Genomic DNA, 17,573 nt, shown 5'->3' on the forward strand with positions numbered 1-17,573 from the left:
AAGATACTGGGCAAGATGGACCATGGTCTGACCCAGTATGGCAGCTCTTATGTTCTTATAACTTAGTTCATATGCAAATTTCTAAACCCTATGCCCAACCTTAGTTTAGTTTTCCTAAGCACTGCCCATACCAAAAGGCAATCCTCCACTTCAGTAAGAGATTACACTTTAAAGATTAAATTGTGGAGAGGAAAACAGAGCCTGCCTAGCTTTACGCTCCTATCCATCCTCTGACACCCACCCAAAACCTGTCCCTGCCATTCGTTGCAGATTCCCTATCTTTTTCTATAGTATCAATAAGGACACCTGTAACAACCACTCTATAGTTAAAACAGCAACAGTTTCATTTCTTAACTCGCTTTTCATATTTACATAACTTTAAAGAGAAATTAATTTTTTAAGCTGAACCATAATCGTACCATCTTTTACCTCTCTTTCATTCCCTCCTTTGTTCCTGAAGAAAGGAAGAAAGATGCAAGTGACTCCCAAAGGTATCAACTACCACCGCTGGGTGGATCCCAGTAACAGGTCAGACACTGGTGCCTCATCAGTTAGAAGGTGGGTCACATCCAGTCTAAAGGTTGGGAATTCTTAAATTTGCCTTCAAACCAGTGTCTTGCACATTAGCACAAAACAGTTTTAAAATTATCTTCACACATGTACTCACCAATTTGAGAGTGGGGAGGGCAAGGAAAAAGCACTTTGGATGACAAATAGTCCATAATCTGCTAAACACAAATATGCTGAAATCAGTGTGTTACTGCAGTCCAAAAAAGTAATAGTTTATTTTAACTACAGTGTTTTGTTAGCATTTGTATATTAAGGGTAGTGCAGTGGCAAATCACTTAATTAGGAGGAAAATATTTCAATCCTGTTTTTTCTCCCTGAGGAATTCTGTTAATTAGTTCACTTTTACAGTTTTGTCTTCCACAGAAAATGAATAGTCTTCACAATCTATTTTTCTAGATCAGGAGCTGGAAGGAAAACTCCAAGAAAGCTACCTAGGCAAAGCTACCTGCAAGTTGCATAGTCGGGTGAGTTCTGTCCCAGAAAAGAGGGGCAAATACCACCAACAGAAGTTATGACGAGGGGGAAAGTGAGTTAAGCAGAAAAAGCTTTCAATTAGTCCCCAAACTATTTCCTAATGTATTTAGCAGCTTGCTGGCTAAATTTCTTAGCACTAAACGCTACAGGGGAATAGCTTTTCCTCTCTAGCAGCTATTACTATAAAGACCATAAAGGCAGGTCTTCACTACCTGCCGGATCGGCGGATAGAGATCGATCTATTGGGGATCAATTTATCGCGTCTCGTCTAGATGCGGATAAATCGATCCCCGAACGCATTCCCCGTCGACTCCAGAACTCCAGCTTGCGAGAGGTGGAAGCGGAGTCGACGGGGGAGCGGCAGCGGTTGACTTGCCGCCGTCCTCACGGACAGGTAAATCGATTTAAGATATGCTGACTTCAGCTATGCTATTTGCGTAGCTGAAGTTGCGTATCTTAGGTTGACCTCCCCCCCAGTGTAGACCAGGGCTTAATATCCTGAATGTTCAATTGGTCCCCTTGCAGTATTTAAACAGCTTTTAAAAATTACATCTTGGAAGCTGGAAATTCAACAAAATACCATTCCCAGGGATGTTACTGTTAGAGGTTTTATTAGAATGTTTCGGCATGGCACCTGACAATTTCCCATACAGAAACAGACACATGTGGAAGCTACAGTGTATAAACAAGAGATGCTTTTCATGCCTATTATGATATTGCAGGTGATTGCTATACTGTTGTTGTATGTAGCAGCATGCCAGATAAGTGAACCATGTTGTATTTCCTTTGGTCAAGTGTTGTAGAAGTATAAGCAACCACAGTCTATTTTCTGGCCACCTTATTTTTCCAAGATCCATGATCTTTTACACACTAAGGCCATATTAACCCATGACTGATTTGATATACAATATATTTTATAGTTAACTATGACACCTATGAATTATTTTGGCATATCTAATGTCTCAGATGTTGGAGAAGGTAATTACAAGAAGCATTTAGATTAATCCCATGGCAAGGTATAGTTGTAGTTTTATTTTTTCCATAGTCTGTTTATTTTGAGCAAATGATTAGATGATTCAACACTTCCTACTAATTTGAGGAAAGCTGAGCTACCAGCTTTGGCTAACGAGTCTTCACAAAATGAACAAACAACATGCGGTGAGGAAAAAAATGTAGTTTCAGGTTTCCTGACAGGCTATTCTTAAAGTATATTAATTTTAAAAAAAAATTACAACCCCACCTTGCTAATACAATGCCACCATTCACCTTTATACGATACATTAGAAATGCTGATGTGACTCACTTGAACTCTATGAAAAGGTCAGCCCACGAGCAGATGCCTGGCAATTGGGTGTCACTAAAATAAGAGGTCACGGAAAAAAAGGGGAAGTTCTAAGCCAGTACTTAAAGGCTCTTATAATCTTACTGCAATCAAGCAGACTTCATTAACGTTAATAATCTTTCACATTTGCAAACCACTTCAGAAGGACTCAAAATATAAAGCAAAAATGAAATAGAGTATTGTCAAATGACTAAAACACACTTCAAAGTGTTCTTCTGCACCAAAATCCCCAGGAACATTCATTTTCTAAGGAAAATTCCTTGTTCTGCTTGGTTCTATTAAACGAAAAGCCCAAGTGACTCTCACTGAAGCCAAATCACCAACTCTGAAACAGGACATTTTGGTTGCTAAGACTTCAGTTTCTGTAAGACAGAACATTTGCTACAAAGATTTCATTGCATTCTCCTATTAAACTCACAATTGACTTAAGTATTCATCATCACTTAACAGAATAGTAATTTGCACTAAGAGGACATCTACACTAAGAAAACTGGGACCCATAATTCTCCACTTCATAAGCTCCAGCTGTGATAACAATGGAGGCAGTAGCACAGACAGGATTTGAGCAGTTTTTATTACCATGTTGTCTAATCCTACTGTAAAAATGTGAGTTGTCTATACTTCAAACCTTCACTGCTCCCACTGAGACTCAAGCTGAACTCTTGGAGAATTAAAGGTCTAACCCATATGCAGACATAACCCTACTCATATTTCTTGGTTAGAGTCACAGGTGCCTCCATAACTTCTCTACACGCAGGATTGTGCTGCCTTATTAACTTTCATGCACCTATGAATGCTTTATTTCCTTTTTAGTTTCAAGCTGATCAGTAGCACTCTTCGTACAAACTTGTGCTCATCTCTGCAAGACATTTTGGGATACAGCTGTACTGCATCTTGTCACTTTTATTCAGAAGCAAACAAAGGGATTTACAAAAGTACAGCCCCAGATATGAGTTTAGGTTGAATCAATGTGTGATGGACAAAGGCCCTTAAACCATGAGAAAAGTTCTTGCCTGAAATACTCATAAAAAGAAACTATCAAATCCTAAATTTTAGATGGTATATGTTCAAATGTCATCTTTATGTGAAGTTTCAGAGTAGCAGCCGTGTTAGTCTGTATCCGCAAAAAGAAGAACAGGAGTACTTGTGGCACCTTAGAGACTAACAAATTTATTAGAGCATAAGCTTTCGTGGACTACAGCCCACTTCTTCGGATGCATCCGAAGAAGTGGGCTGTAGTCCACGAAAGCTTATGCTCTAATAAATTTGTTAGTCTCTAAGGTGCCACAAGTACTCCTGTTCTTCTTTATGTGAAGGTTTATTTAGAAAATTCCCAAGTTTACGTTTCAATCTTTACTCATATTTCTAGCTAGGAGTGGTTCTTTATGATACACCTAACATGGAAGTCTGAACCAATTTCTAAGAATGCTTGAATAAAACAGCATTTATTTTTTATTGCATAACAGATCATTACAAATCTAGCTGCTGAAGTTTGGGGTATTTGCATTTCTCATTCAGTTGGCAAAATATAACATGTGATTTCAGTCCCCTCTATCTGATTTGATTATGCTGTATCACATCTTGCAAATTAGAGTCCAAAAGAGTTAATGGTATCAGATACAACAAGATCAGCTGATTAAATAGTGCTTTCCACAGTGACCCCTTCCTGTTTTCTGTTCTAAACTGCAAACTTGAGCTCCAGCAACTAGCAAACCTCAAATTCTACTTCTGCTTTCAAGTAGAAAAAAGCAAGGCAAAATGCTTGCATGCGCTCCCTGTTCTGTAAAGCATCCTGGGTAAAATTTTCAAAAGCACCTAAGTGACTCACATAGAAAAATAAGACAAGACAAAAACCCCTTATCACTGGTGGTTGAACACTTTTCACAAAGTGATCACTCCATATCTGACCTCTCAGCCTTCATCCTCAAAGGAAACCTTCAAAAGAGCAAGGGAGCTTAAATTCATAACTTTTCTAGACACTAAAAATCATGAACTCAATAGGGACTAGGCAGGCCACTCGTCTGGTTTTTAAATCAACAGTCCTGCTTTTGTAATGTTTGTTCCCTATCCAAGGATGCCAGAATGGAGAGCACCCCACTCCACCACCACCAGCATAACCTTGCAGACACTATGTGTGTGAGGTCACACCAGTGGGGGCAAGATGACACAATCTTCAAAATGGTGCCCCTACATGGCATGACCCTACATGCGCATCACACTGACAGGGATGGGATCACGCTCACAACATTCCCAGAAATATCAGAATCTCCAGTATTCCGGGTATATGAGAGACCACCCTAATAAGGGCACTGGATTTAATGCTTATTACAACAATCTGTAACCCACTAACACCCCCTCTTTTGCCCAATGAGTGCAGAGGTGTTAACTATTTACGCTAAACAATCTGTTTCATCTTGTATTTAGCTGTGACATTCTAAGTACCTGTCCCAGACCAGAAGAAGAGCTCTGTGTAAGATCAAAAGTTTCACCAACAGAAGTTAGCCCAATAAAAGATATTACCTCACCCACCTTGTCTCTAACTGACTTGGTCATTTCTGGAAACTTTACCTCATATTCCTTCTGCACCAAAATTAATGTAGAATTTGGAATCCTTCACAAATTATTGTATTAAAACTTTTATACATTGTTTGAATACAATCCCTTGACAGTTTTAGAATTAATTCCCTCAGCATTTCCCCTGCTATTAGTCATGCATTCACTGGTGGATTACTGAAGGGTCATCTGCATCCTGCAAACTTACTATTTTAGAAAAATATATTCTAATTTAGAGTAAAAAATGGAAGAGATTAAATTCAAGAACTGTTTATGTTTGCCCTCTTGTTATCTCGCACTGTTCTAGACTGATTTTACCCCTGTTTGAGAATGGTGGTTGCTGTCTTTCCTTCTGCTGGAAACGATGTAATAATTAAAACAGAATTTGCTCAGAACACTTACGGGTTAATCAAAATTTCTCCCCAACTGAGAACATGCGTCTGCCTGAAGCAAACCTTTACAGCAGAGAAATAAATCCCTGCGAAAGGGAGTTCACAATGGAAATGCTAAAGACATCCTCACCATGCAAAAAAGCACCACAGGACTCAGAGCAGTAACTATTTCAATGGAGAGCTATTTACTTAGGAAAACATTCACTGTATTCCTGATTCAGTGGAACCAAGTGACTGGTTCTGCTTGATCCGAGACTTAAATACTGACAGTGTTCTAATGAGAGACATCCAATGAATCCTTCACCCCAGCACATTGAGCTCTGGCTGTGAAAATATAACCGATCAAAACGGACATCTTTGAAAACGAGAATGTAACTTGCAAAGGCAAAATAGAGCAATAGCCTATTTCAAAAGAGGAGTAAATGGTCTATTTTAGCTATGCAGAAAGTTAGTTGCAAGGAAACTTTAGATATTAAAAACAAAAATAATTTAAAAATCTGTCTTCAAAGTAGCAGATCAACACAGACTTGGATTTTCAATGCCTCTGCAAGAGAAAGGCCTTCAAAATCCTCCCTAAAAATGAAACATACCAGCAATTATTCAGAAAGTTTTTAAGAAGTTATTTGTGCAAAGAAAAATTTCAGCCTAAGTTTACCTCCAGTACTGGTCCAGCTCCCAAAATAGTTCTCTCCACACCACTCGCGTACCCCTTCTGACTCAGTGCGGTGAAACAATGAATTAAAAAGTTCGTACTTTGAGTTTTTCCAGATCCACTTTCACCTGAAATGACTATGCACTGGTTGACATGTTTTTTAAGCATTGTGTGATAAGCCACATCAGCTATGGCAAAAATATGGGGCTCCAACTTCCCAAGTTGGTGATTTTCGTACATCTTGACATATTTGGGGTTATAAATGGGCAAGAATTTGAAGGGATTGATGGCAATCAGAATGCTTCCTGCATACGTATAAATCTTGTGTTTTAGAAAGCGGCGTTTGAGATTCTCTAGGAGTGTTGTTTCTGTTAAATTGGAGAGATTGCATAAATCATCAAAGTTTTCCTGATGCCATGGAAGAAAACCCCTTTCAACCAATCGTCGAGCATCCTTCTCCTTGGACACCAATTGCATATGGACATATTTGATGGTCCCATCAGTGTCCCTCTCTTGCAAAAGAAAGTAGTACCCATCGTTTTGTGGATGCTCATCCTGAGCACGGCGGGGCCAAAGCAAAACCCTATGAACAGGAGAGTCATTCAAATCAAGTACCCATTCTTCACCTCCCGATTCTTTCACCTCCACAAGCACATAATGCTTTGAGACATCCAAGTTCAAAATATGTATCACATCCTTGATTACATCTGAAGTGGTGCTGTCCTTAGTTGCAGTGACTGTGCAGCAAGTGGTGCTTTCTGTCGAGAGCTGGGGGTAAATATGAAGATTATAGGCCGCCTTCTCCTGGCAAACTGCACTGCCAGCATCTTTTAAACTCATTCTGCCCCAAACCTGACTTCAGCATACCGCCCCAGCTTGTTGCTCAATGCCCATTATCTGCAAAAGGAGAGTGAAGAGAATTAGATGTTAAAAGGTATCCTGTCCAACTGGTTTCCCTGAAATACAAAAGCAACTGAACCAAAAAATAAAAAATTATCTGAAATATAAGATGAAGTTATTACACAGGCAAATTTATGGAAAGGAAGGTGTTTTCCTGAACATCAGTGATGTTATTGCAAACAAACTGCCCATTTTTTACTTAGGATCTCTCATTGGAAAGGTTTGCTTTATGAGTGAGACTCAGATGGAAGAGGTTGGGGTGGAAAGAATTTGAGCATCTGGGTTTCACAAGCTGTTCCTTCCAGCCTGCATTTTCTCAGATAGTTCTCTCCTCACATAAGCACAGTAACACAGTGGCTATTTCTTTCATAAAACACACAGCAATTACTGAGAAGAGACACAATTTAGAGCTAATTTCATTACTATCAATCAACAACCACACCCTTAATGCCCCAAAGTGTATTTTTGCTTTTCACCTCCTATTTGAGGATGAGATAAACTAAAATTAGTCTAAATTGTAGCACATTTCAGTTATGATTTTGTAACTAGCTCCTCTGGGATTCACAACTCTCATTCCATTCCTAAAGAACCCCCTATTCATTCCTTTACCCGTGTCTTTCTAACTATTGCTTCATCTCTCTTCTCCCATTTGCTTTCAAGCTCCTCATGCATGAAGCTCCTGTACTGTCATTGATTTCTACTACCTTGATTTCCCCTCCTCAACTCCTAGTGGACCCCTGCAATTGAGCTTCGGTTTCATGGGAGTAGAGAGAGTTAAAAGATGCTGGTCTGTACTCCTCTTTGATCTGCAATCCACTCTGAATCACTGTCCTTCGCTCAGTGTGGTGCTTCACCAGGCATTCAACTGCCATCTAGTTACCTTCCATGGGTAGTCACACTACAAGTACAAACCATTGTGACTGTGGTACACTGAGTTCAATGACCTCTATTATTAACTTAGCAGTGGAGAGCAGTTTCCCAAGGGAAATCTTACAGCTTAGGCAGATGGACAATGAAGCTCTATCTTTGCTCTCTTCAATTTAAGGTGCTCTATTACAGTATACTCAGAGGATGCTACTTGAACAAGTGACCCAAATACAAGTCACAAATTAAACCAAAACACAGTACAAAAGTCAATTCAAGTTACAAATTAACATGCAGTCATTTTCAATGGCAGACAATATTAGGCCAAAGGGTTCCACAAATAAGATCCACAGAGAGTTGGAAACATTCTTTTGTTGGCATTTCCACTACAGGCAGGCGGTCGGTCAATGAATCACTCCAGAGAAGCACATGATAGTTCTGCCACTCCTGAACATAGTCTAAAAATGGAGAACTTCATTTCTAAGCAATTCTGCGTAGAAGCAAGAGTTTCTGAAACATTTTCTGTTATGCACGTTTCTTAGATTATCTTCAGTTAATCTTTATCAACTGGGAGGCAGAATGAACTACAAACAGTGGGACAAATAATGACACTTCTCTGATTAATCCACATGATCCCTTGCAGAATGGTTTCTTATTCTGCATAAAAATTAAGTCTATCTTTCACTTCTAAGAGACTCGCTGTGACACTCACACAGGCGGTTGGATCAGAGGACTCAGGAAATCCCATCCATTTCTTAAATCTATAATTATCACTGATTTTTGACTAATAGCAGACACTCAACCACAAAGGTTAAAGGGCTATATAAGAGCAAGTCCACACTTAAAATGTTTCATCAGCGTAGCTGCACCACTGTAGCACTTTAATGAAGATGCTCTAAACTGATGGGAGAAAGCTCTCCTGTCAGCACAGTTAATCCACCCTCTCTGAGGCAGAAGTTATGTCAGAGAGAGAAGCTTTGCCAAGCAGCAGCTAAGTAAAATTTACAAGACTCTGCTCCTTTCACCACTGCTCCTCAGAACCCCAGTCAGCAGTGACACTATCAACAATCAGAATTTCACCTTACTGCTGCTTGGGAAAGCTAAAAGCAGTAGAAGGGACCCTGGAATTATTCATGGAAAACATACAGAAAACCACTGAAGCTACAGAAGATGAAGAGTGACAAAGACCACTTCACCTTCTCTCCCCAGCCAGGCAGTTCTGGGGAAAAAGTAGAGTAGCTTAGACCCTTCCCAATCACAGAATTCCTGCTCTCTTCCAGCAGCGAGAAGTTTCAGACACTTACTAGCCAGAGACTGATATGAAAGATGGACCCAAGCAGAGTCCAGAGGCAGCATTCCCATAGAAATCTCAGCAGCCTTCTACTTCCCAGCTGTTGAAGGTGGTTGAAGGCTGCTTTTCTTACCTAGGCATTGACCTTGTTGATAAAGCCCACCTAACCTCATCTTCTACCTAATATAAAGGCTGTCTGGTACATTTTTCACTCATCCATCACATTTTCCAAAACTACAGTTTTGGATAGCTGCTGGGGGAAATGGAACACAGTAGCCTCAGCTCTGTTCATGGAAGACAAGAGGCACATTATAACATGAAATACTGCTTGTTTAGGGGACAGCTGGTGGTCTGAGCTCAGGAGATTTCCAAGACTGAGAAACAGGAAAAAGAAATATTTCTCATTCTGGGGAAGGTTGATCACTGACAAAGCAACATGCAGACGGTAGACATCAACCTGAAAGTATTTATGCTAGACACAGATTTGCAGTACATGCAGTCATCACAGACATCTGCTTTAGGGGACATCAAACAGACAAGGCAGTTCTGTTTCCTCACTGGGATGGTCTAGGGCACAGAGTTTTCAGTGAAAAGAACTTGCTGCAACATGATTACTACATACATTCACAGAGGGAGAAAATAGGAAGAGTCACCATAATGGTTGCTTCACTTCAACCAAATACGAAATCCAGATGCGGTTTGCTTTATTTTAATACTGTTGAATTTTCAGAGGCCCTCTTCCTCCTTGTGGAACAGTCACCTCATGTAAAATATTTAGAGAGTTATTTAATATTGATGTTAAAGGTTATTTTAATGTTAAAGGCTGGGATTTTCAAAGGACTCTAAGGAAATTGGGTACCCAGCTTTCAATGAATTCCTTTTGAATTGATTTGCCTTTGAAAAATCCAGATTAAATTATTCAATAATTACTTTGCATGAAGGTGACCAAAACCATTAAAACTAAAATGTTAAAGTTCACTTTGGAGTAGTCTGAAATGCAATGTTGCAATAATCCACTTCAAATACAAACAGGAGGAGAACCTCCGTGCAGTGTGATAAAAATTAGAAACTTTAAAGCATATCAATTGTTAGGCCTAATTACCTTGACAGTATCCTTTAAAAAGAGCTAAAAGTGATCTCATGAAATCTTCAAAAGCAAAGCAGAAATGATCATGGATGTTCTGTGAAGCAACAGGCATTCAACAAAATAGGACGTAAGTATCTACTGTTCTACCCATCAATCTGCTTACAAATCCCAGCAGAAGTTGCCTCCGCTATTCATCCCAACAGCTCAAGGCCGTGATTTGGCAGGTAGTGAGCTGAGGGCTTCTCTGCCTACAAGTTCAAAAACTATACTGAATCATAACCTAGAGCAGTGATTCTTAAACTTTTGTACTGGTGACCCCTTTCATATAGCAGGCCTCTGAGTGCGACCCCCCTTATCAATTAAAAACACTTTTTTATATATTTAACACCATTATAAATGCTGGAGGCAAAGCAGGGTTTGGGGTGGAGGCTGACAGCTCGTGACCCCCCCCCCATGTAATAACCTCACGACCCTCTGAGGGGTCCTGACCAGTTTGAGAACCCCTGACCTAGAGGCTGAAATACACTTCTCTTGGGATAAACATTTAAAATCACTCAAACAGGAGAAATCAAACATTTCAACTAAACTAGGCCTCAAGCCAAGACGAGATATACCCTAGAGCCCTGTTGGACCCAGCAAGGGGTTTGTTTGGTGGGCCTTTTTTCATATTTTGCTCAATGACAGCTCCAAGGACTGCCCAAGCAGATAGGCCTTTTCTGCATAGTGGTGGGAGGGGACTGTCTGAGGTTTTAAAATACTGGCCTGGGTAGTGTGGCTGAGAAAATAACCTTTTGGAACATGCTCTAGACCAGATAGAAACTAGTCAATGCTGGTCAGGCAAACCATATTTAAAACTGTGCTGAATTTGCTTATAACAGTTTTATTAGCTGGTTCACACACTTATCGCTTCCGTGTAAACAGGGCCCTAAATGATACACAAAACTGAGGTCAGCTGTAGCAGAGACATTTGACACAGAAGAAAATTAGACTCTTAAGATGAATGTCTGTTGCCACAGACTATTACTGGAATTTCAGAAGGAAATCGTATGTCTAAGCAGCCTGCTAGAGCTAATAGAGTACATTACAGAAGTGAAGTCATGATGTACTACTGGAGAACTACTAGATATCTAGGCTGATACAAAAGAAACCAAACCACAGACCTTCAGATAAAATTATCTTCTTCCGTCTCTCTTGATTTCCTTATTGATTTAAAGTAGGACATTTATCATATGACCTAAGCAATGTTATTTTTTATTATTTGTATTACAGTAGCACCCGAGGAGCCCTAGTCATGAATCAGGATCCCATACTACTAGGTGCTGAACAAACAGAACAAAAAGTCCTTGTCCCAAAGAGCTTAAAAATCTAAGTATATGACAAGAGACAACGGATGGATACAGAAAGACAGGGAGTACAAGAAAACAATGAGACAATATTGGTCACCATGACAGGCAGTGGCTTCTGCACACCAGCAGCAGCACTGTCACAGAACAGGAGAGTTTTAAGGAAGGATTTGAAGGAGAATAAAGAGGTAGCTTTATGGATGTTTATAGGGAGCACCTCACAAGTCGGAGAGGCAGCATGCGAGAGAGCATGAAAGATGCTTGTCTGAAAATTTAGCAAGTGGGCAATGCACGCTGACATCATGAGCCAACAACTGGCTTCAGTCATTCTTGTTTACTTCCCTTTTATAGTTGTAATACAAATAGAACCTTGCCACATTAAAAACTAATAATTTAAATAGCACTTAGCCCTTCATCTTCAAAACATTGTACAAAAACTATTAATCCTCACAAAGCTATGAGGCAGGTATTTCCCTCATCTTACAGAGGAGGAAACTTATACAGAGATAATTAAGTGACTTGGCCGTGATCGCAGCAGGTCCCTGGCTAAGACAAGGTTAGAACTAAGGAGTTCTTGACTCCCAGACCTGGATCCCAGTCCACCAGACTCTGTTACCTCTGCAGACATGAATAGAGGAACAATTACATGGAATCCGTGTGCTGCAAAGGAGTTAACAAAGCATAGCTCCCTATTCTTATCGCAACCTGAAGTACTATTATATATGCTGCACTTGCATCATCTTTATCTCCTCTTCCAATATTTTGGGAAAGTACTTTCAGGCTTCAGCAAGCCAAATTGATGTGAGTGCTGAGATTGGAGGCAAATATAATCTAGAACAATAGGGCAAGACAGGTAAACTGAAGCCGAAATTATAGAAAATTATACATCTCCTTTCTCTGACCAACTTGTCTGGAGCAAGGATACCTGCCAGCCTGGAAGAGGGAAAGCAACAAAATAGCAAAATCTATTTTTTTTTCTGTTTCGGTTTTCATTACTCTTCCCTTCTGACTATATAATATACAGAATATTAACAGAATACTTATAAGAGGCACTAATATAATCAGTCTGTTAAGGATCACTGCTTAAACCAATATTCATTTTTATGCTAAGTACATGCAAATTGCTCAGCACCGAGTATACTGAAGATTTCCCAAACAATAACCTATTCAACATGAGAGCGTCTCATTCACTCTGTCACAGAAGAAGGGAGTAGCTGCCATTTACATCATTGGAGAAGAGCAACATCCCAGAACACAAATCATTTTCTTTGGGTGGAGGAGAGGGGAAGCAACATGCTTTAATTTTACCAAGTGATTAGCACTAACTTTTTAAATTCTCTTCTTGCACAGACAGACAACGTGAAGAGGAAGACATTGGAGTTGGGAAACTAGGCTAACAAGCAAATTTCAATGACTAATTCTGTAGATAGTTTCAAACTGTTCCTGAGCCACAATAATATCAATTACGTTTTGTGAAGTACATAAGAACACACTCTATTTTACAATCTGGTAATTGGAAAACAGGACAGTGCCTCAACCAGTACAGGATAACTGTTTAGTTTAAATAAGGCCATAATTTGAAGTTGCATATTTATCCAGTGAATCATACTGAAGCTAAAAAGGGAAAGCTGCCATTACAACAAAAATGTGCAGGAAGAACTGTTCATATATTTCAGTTCTTTCCATTTTCATGTACACTTGGACTGCCTCATACTTAGGGTCCTTAGTTTTCAGGTTTTATTTTATTTATTTTTTCCCCAGGAATTGATCTGTGTTTATTTCTACTACAACAAAAACAGATGAAAATCAGTGCAAAAAAATTAATTTTTCTGGGTAAATATAGGGGTTTATTTTAATGGACGGATGGACACGGGAAAAAGTATTCAGTAGATTAATGCTTTGATGAATGGAATTCAGTGTGGTTGCTGCAGAACTAAAACAGAACTCAGAACATAATGCCACCTCTGAGTTTAAGAAAACAATGTGTCTCTAATCCAGAAATGAAACTTTTCATTTGAATAAACAGTTATCTGTTGTAGACTTAGAACTATTAGCCTATAAATATTTACATTTAATAATGGGGCCACACCATTTGCAGCGCATACACTCAACTTCATCCTCTCCTCCTGTTTTTGTTTTTTTTAAACTTTTCAAATACTGCCTTGTGTTCTGATACAGATTTTTGATTTCTTCCCATTTTAGTGTATCAAATATTTAAGCAGTTGCCAGCTAACAGCTTGAAATGCGTACGTGGTGGGCGTGAGATTCATCAGTATGTTCAGATGCTACTCCTGGGGGAATTCTGCATCACTGCGTGTGTGCATAATTCATGTTCCCCGCAGATTTCTTTGTTTCCCTACAGAAAAATGAATTCTGGTGGGGAAACAAAGGGAAGCCACAAGAGTGGCCACGCGCCCCTCCCTGACAGTGCAAGCAGGTTGATTTGGGCACCTGGAGCAACCAGTAGAGACGTAAATCACTGCTGTGGGGGGTCTGGGCAGTCATGTGCATGCGAGAGAGAGGCACTCTGTCCCTCTCGCTTGCTATTGCAGCACACGTGGCATGGAAGGGCAGAGCATCAGAGTGTTTCTGAGAAGGTAGGCATGGGGCAGGCTCTGTCCCCTCAGGAAGAGCAAATGTAGCAGCCGGCCTGCTTAGTGAATTGTTCCCATTGTCTTTGTGAATTCCCCGAGTATAAAACAGGTGTAAAAGTTTTAAGGCTCCTTTACATTGCCAGAGTGGTATAAAGGACTGTATGGCCTTATAAATGCTTATGGTGCTTTAGTGATTAGAACTGAACTAAATTTTTTGACTGAAAAAATTTCCTATCAAAATGTGCTCTATCAGCTGTTTGCTGCTGACTTTTCTGGAGATGGTCAGTAGCCAATATAAATTGTGAGTTTGATTCCCCAGCCATCACCTGTTCTTCAGTTGCCTATTACGTAACACTGAGCATATGGCTGCATATATTTGTTGACTAATAACTAGAAATAAAGGGTCAAACCTAGCTACATTATTGTTAGGCAAAGGGGTTTCGGAATTTTCTCCAATGTGCCCCACTCCTATTCTCCATCCATTGTATTGTAGTTTAAATAAATTACCAAAATAATTGAAACCAGCGTGATTATATTCCATTATTTTGATAAATAAAATATTTTAAAATATTGTGTGCATAATTTTTAATTTTTTGGTGCAGAATTTCCCCAGGAGTAAGATGTGTACGCACTTCGGAGCTTGCATGCATGCCTGTTTGTTTATTGTGTGTATCTTCTAGACTACTTCAACTGGCAGCTTTGCATATCCACACAGACTAATGTAAAAAGAACAGGAGTACTTGTGGCACCTTAGAGACTAACAAATTTATTTGAGCATAAGCTTGTGTTAGTCTCTAAGGTGCCACAAGTACTCCTGTTCTTTTTACGGATACAGACTAACACTGCTGCTACTCTGAAACAGACTAATGTATTATCTGAATACATATATCTCATGCAATGTACTGTATTTTCCTAATAAGTTATTTTTTATATATTTGAATGATACAAAAGTAGGGTGAAAATCAGAAAAAGAGAATAATGCTTTTTGTAAAACCCAGGATTTTTTCTGGTAAAAATCAGTTTAAACTGAAAACGAAGGGGCTTACTCATACTACACAGTTTCAAAGATGCATGATTTTATTTTGGCAGTGTTCATTGCTATGTACTTTTCAACATGAAAATAGCAACAATACGTGCCTGATATCCAAAGTCAAATACAGTTCAGTAATATTTAATTCAAACCACAGACTTTACAAGATACTAGTGTCCCTGAGTAATGTGAAACACCAATTTTCAATTATTTCTTTGCTTCAGAAACATACAGTTATTGACTATGACAGCAGCACTCTTTCTTAAACTGAAAAGAAGAAATTCTCCATCTCCCATAAGAGAGGAGATTATAGAGGTGCCCCAACAACTCCAAGGCTGCACTGAGCTTTTCCACTTAAAGCAAGGTTTAAATCCCTTAAATTAACATTGAGCTTCCCAAACACGTACCACTTCTTTCAATAAAAACAAACTTGAATTCTCTTGAAAATGTTCATATTACAATCAGCTGCAGACTGAGAAGTCTAAGCAACTTGCATCCTTCTTTCTGGATATTTTACATACAAATGTAAGATTTTATTGGATTCACTATAACTATTTTAATGCTCTTAGACTTGTAATTTCCCACATTAGTTAATCCTGAAGCAAACATCATCAAAGATTGGTTTTTGATGGCTAAACGTTATTACATTTTTCTTAACTGTTGTAATCAAGGAAACCAAGGGACAAAGAGTCTTTGCCATGGGCTTCCTATCACAGAACAAGCTGGAATATAGTAGGGGAGGCTGCAGGGAAAAAGGGAGCAAGCATGCTCCTTACCTCACCCTATCCCCACCCCAACCTCAGCTTTGCTGCTCAGTGCTGCATAAGGTAGAGGAGGTACTCCCCACCCTCTCAACTACCTGCTCTACTCCTTACCACCCCTCAAGCCCCTGCATCACAGCCCCACTCTGCCCAGGTCCCAAAGTCCCTACAAATCACATACAATGCACACATCCAATTCCCTTGAATCACACTCAGATGCACAGCTTAGTTCTGAACTCGGCAAAATTAAGGTCTCTACTGGACATAATTTTATATCAAAAGCCTATAATGCATTATTACCTAAATTAATCTGATGTCATAATTAAGGCTATGGTGCTTATTAAGTGAGATTGAGAGGAATAAGATGTGTGTGGCTGTATGGTGGATACAAAATGGAGTTAGCTGTGGAGGCAGAGTCGGAGCTTGTTTGGATACCATGAGGACTGTGTGGCAAAGTGTATGAACGAAGGTGGCCAGGATGTTAATGTTGTCTTTCCTGGTGATTTTCGTAAGAACATAAGAATGACCATACTGTGTCAGAAACAAAGGTCCATCTGGAACAGTATCCCGTTTTCTGACAGTGGCAGGCGTCAGATGATTTAGAGAGAATGAACACAACAGGGCAATTATTGAGTGATCCATCCACTGTCGTCTGGACCCAGCTTCTGGCAGTCAGAGCCATAAGGACAGCATGGGGTTGCGTCTCTGACCATTTTGGCTAATAGCCATTGATAGACCTATCCTCCATGAACTCACCTAGTTATTTTTTTAACCCAGTTATATTTTTGACCTTCACAACATCCCCTGTCAACTAGTCCCACAGGTTGACTATGCATTGTGTGAAGAAGTACTTCTTTATGTTTGTTTTAAACCTGCTGCCTATTAATTTTATTGGGTGACCCCTGGTTCTTGTGTTATGTGAAGGGGTAAATAACTCTTCCCCATACCATGCATGATTTTAAAGATATCTATCATATCTCCCTTCAGCTGTCTCTTTTCCAAGTTGAACAGTCTCACTTTTTTAATCTCTCCTCATATGGAAGCTGTTCCATAGCCTTAATCATTTTTGTTGCCCTTTTCTGTACCTTTTCCAATTCTAATGTATCTTTTTTGAGATGGGGTGACCAATACTACATGCAGTATTCAAGGTATGGGCATACCATGGATTTATATAGTGACATTATCTGTCTTCTTATCTATTCCCTTCCTAATTGTTACTAATATTGTTAGCTTTTTGGACTGCTGCTGCTGAACGTTGATCAGATGTTTTCAGAGAACTATCCACTGTTTCTTAAGTGGTAGCAGATAATTTAGCCACCATCATTTTGTATAATTGGGATTATGCTTTCCAACGTGCATTACTTTGCATTTAACATTGAATTTCATCTCCCATTTTGTTGCTCAGTCATCCAGTTTTGTGAGATCCCTTTGTAACTCTTCGCAGTCAGCTTTGGATCTGAATGATTTTTTTATCATCTGCAAACTTTGCCATCTCACTCTTCACCTATTTTTCCAGATCATTTATGAATATGTTGAATAACACTTGTCCCAGTACAGCTCCCTGGGGGATCCTGCTATTTACCTCTCCACTGTGAAAACTGATCATTTATTCCTACCCTTCGTTTCTTATCTTTTAACCAGTTATTGATCTATGAGAGGACCTTCCCTCTTGTCCTATGACTGCCTACTTTGCTTAAGAGTCAGTGAGGGACCTTGTCAA

The 17,573-nt window shown here is 39.5% G+C and overlaps 1 protein-coding gene across 10 annotated transcripts in view; it reads right to left on the bottom strand.

Annotated features, from left to right (window-relative positions):
- MYO9B (myosin IXB) overlaps positions 1–17,573 on the bottom strand; it is a 76,933-nt gene that overhangs the window by 54,096 nt on the left and 5,264 nt on the right. For all 10 annotated transcript variants that reach the window (XM_054013599.1, XM_054013597.1, XM_054013598.1 and 7 more), the window contains exon 2: positions 5,987–6,880. In XM_054013599.1, coding sequence (XP_053869574.1) covers positions 5,987–6,823 — 837 coding nt within the window. In that variant the 5' untranslated portion in view covers positions 6,824–6,880. The remainder of the gene's footprint in view (positions 1–5,986; positions 6,881–17,573) is intronic.

Source organism: Malaclemys terrapin, chromosome 24 (genome assembly GCF_027887155.1).
Source record: "Malaclemys terrapin pileata isolate rMalTer1 chromosome 24, rMalTer1.hap1, whole genome shotgun sequence".
Lineage (NCBI taxonomy): Eukaryota > Metazoa > Chordata > Testudines > Emydidae > Malaclemys > Malaclemys terrapin.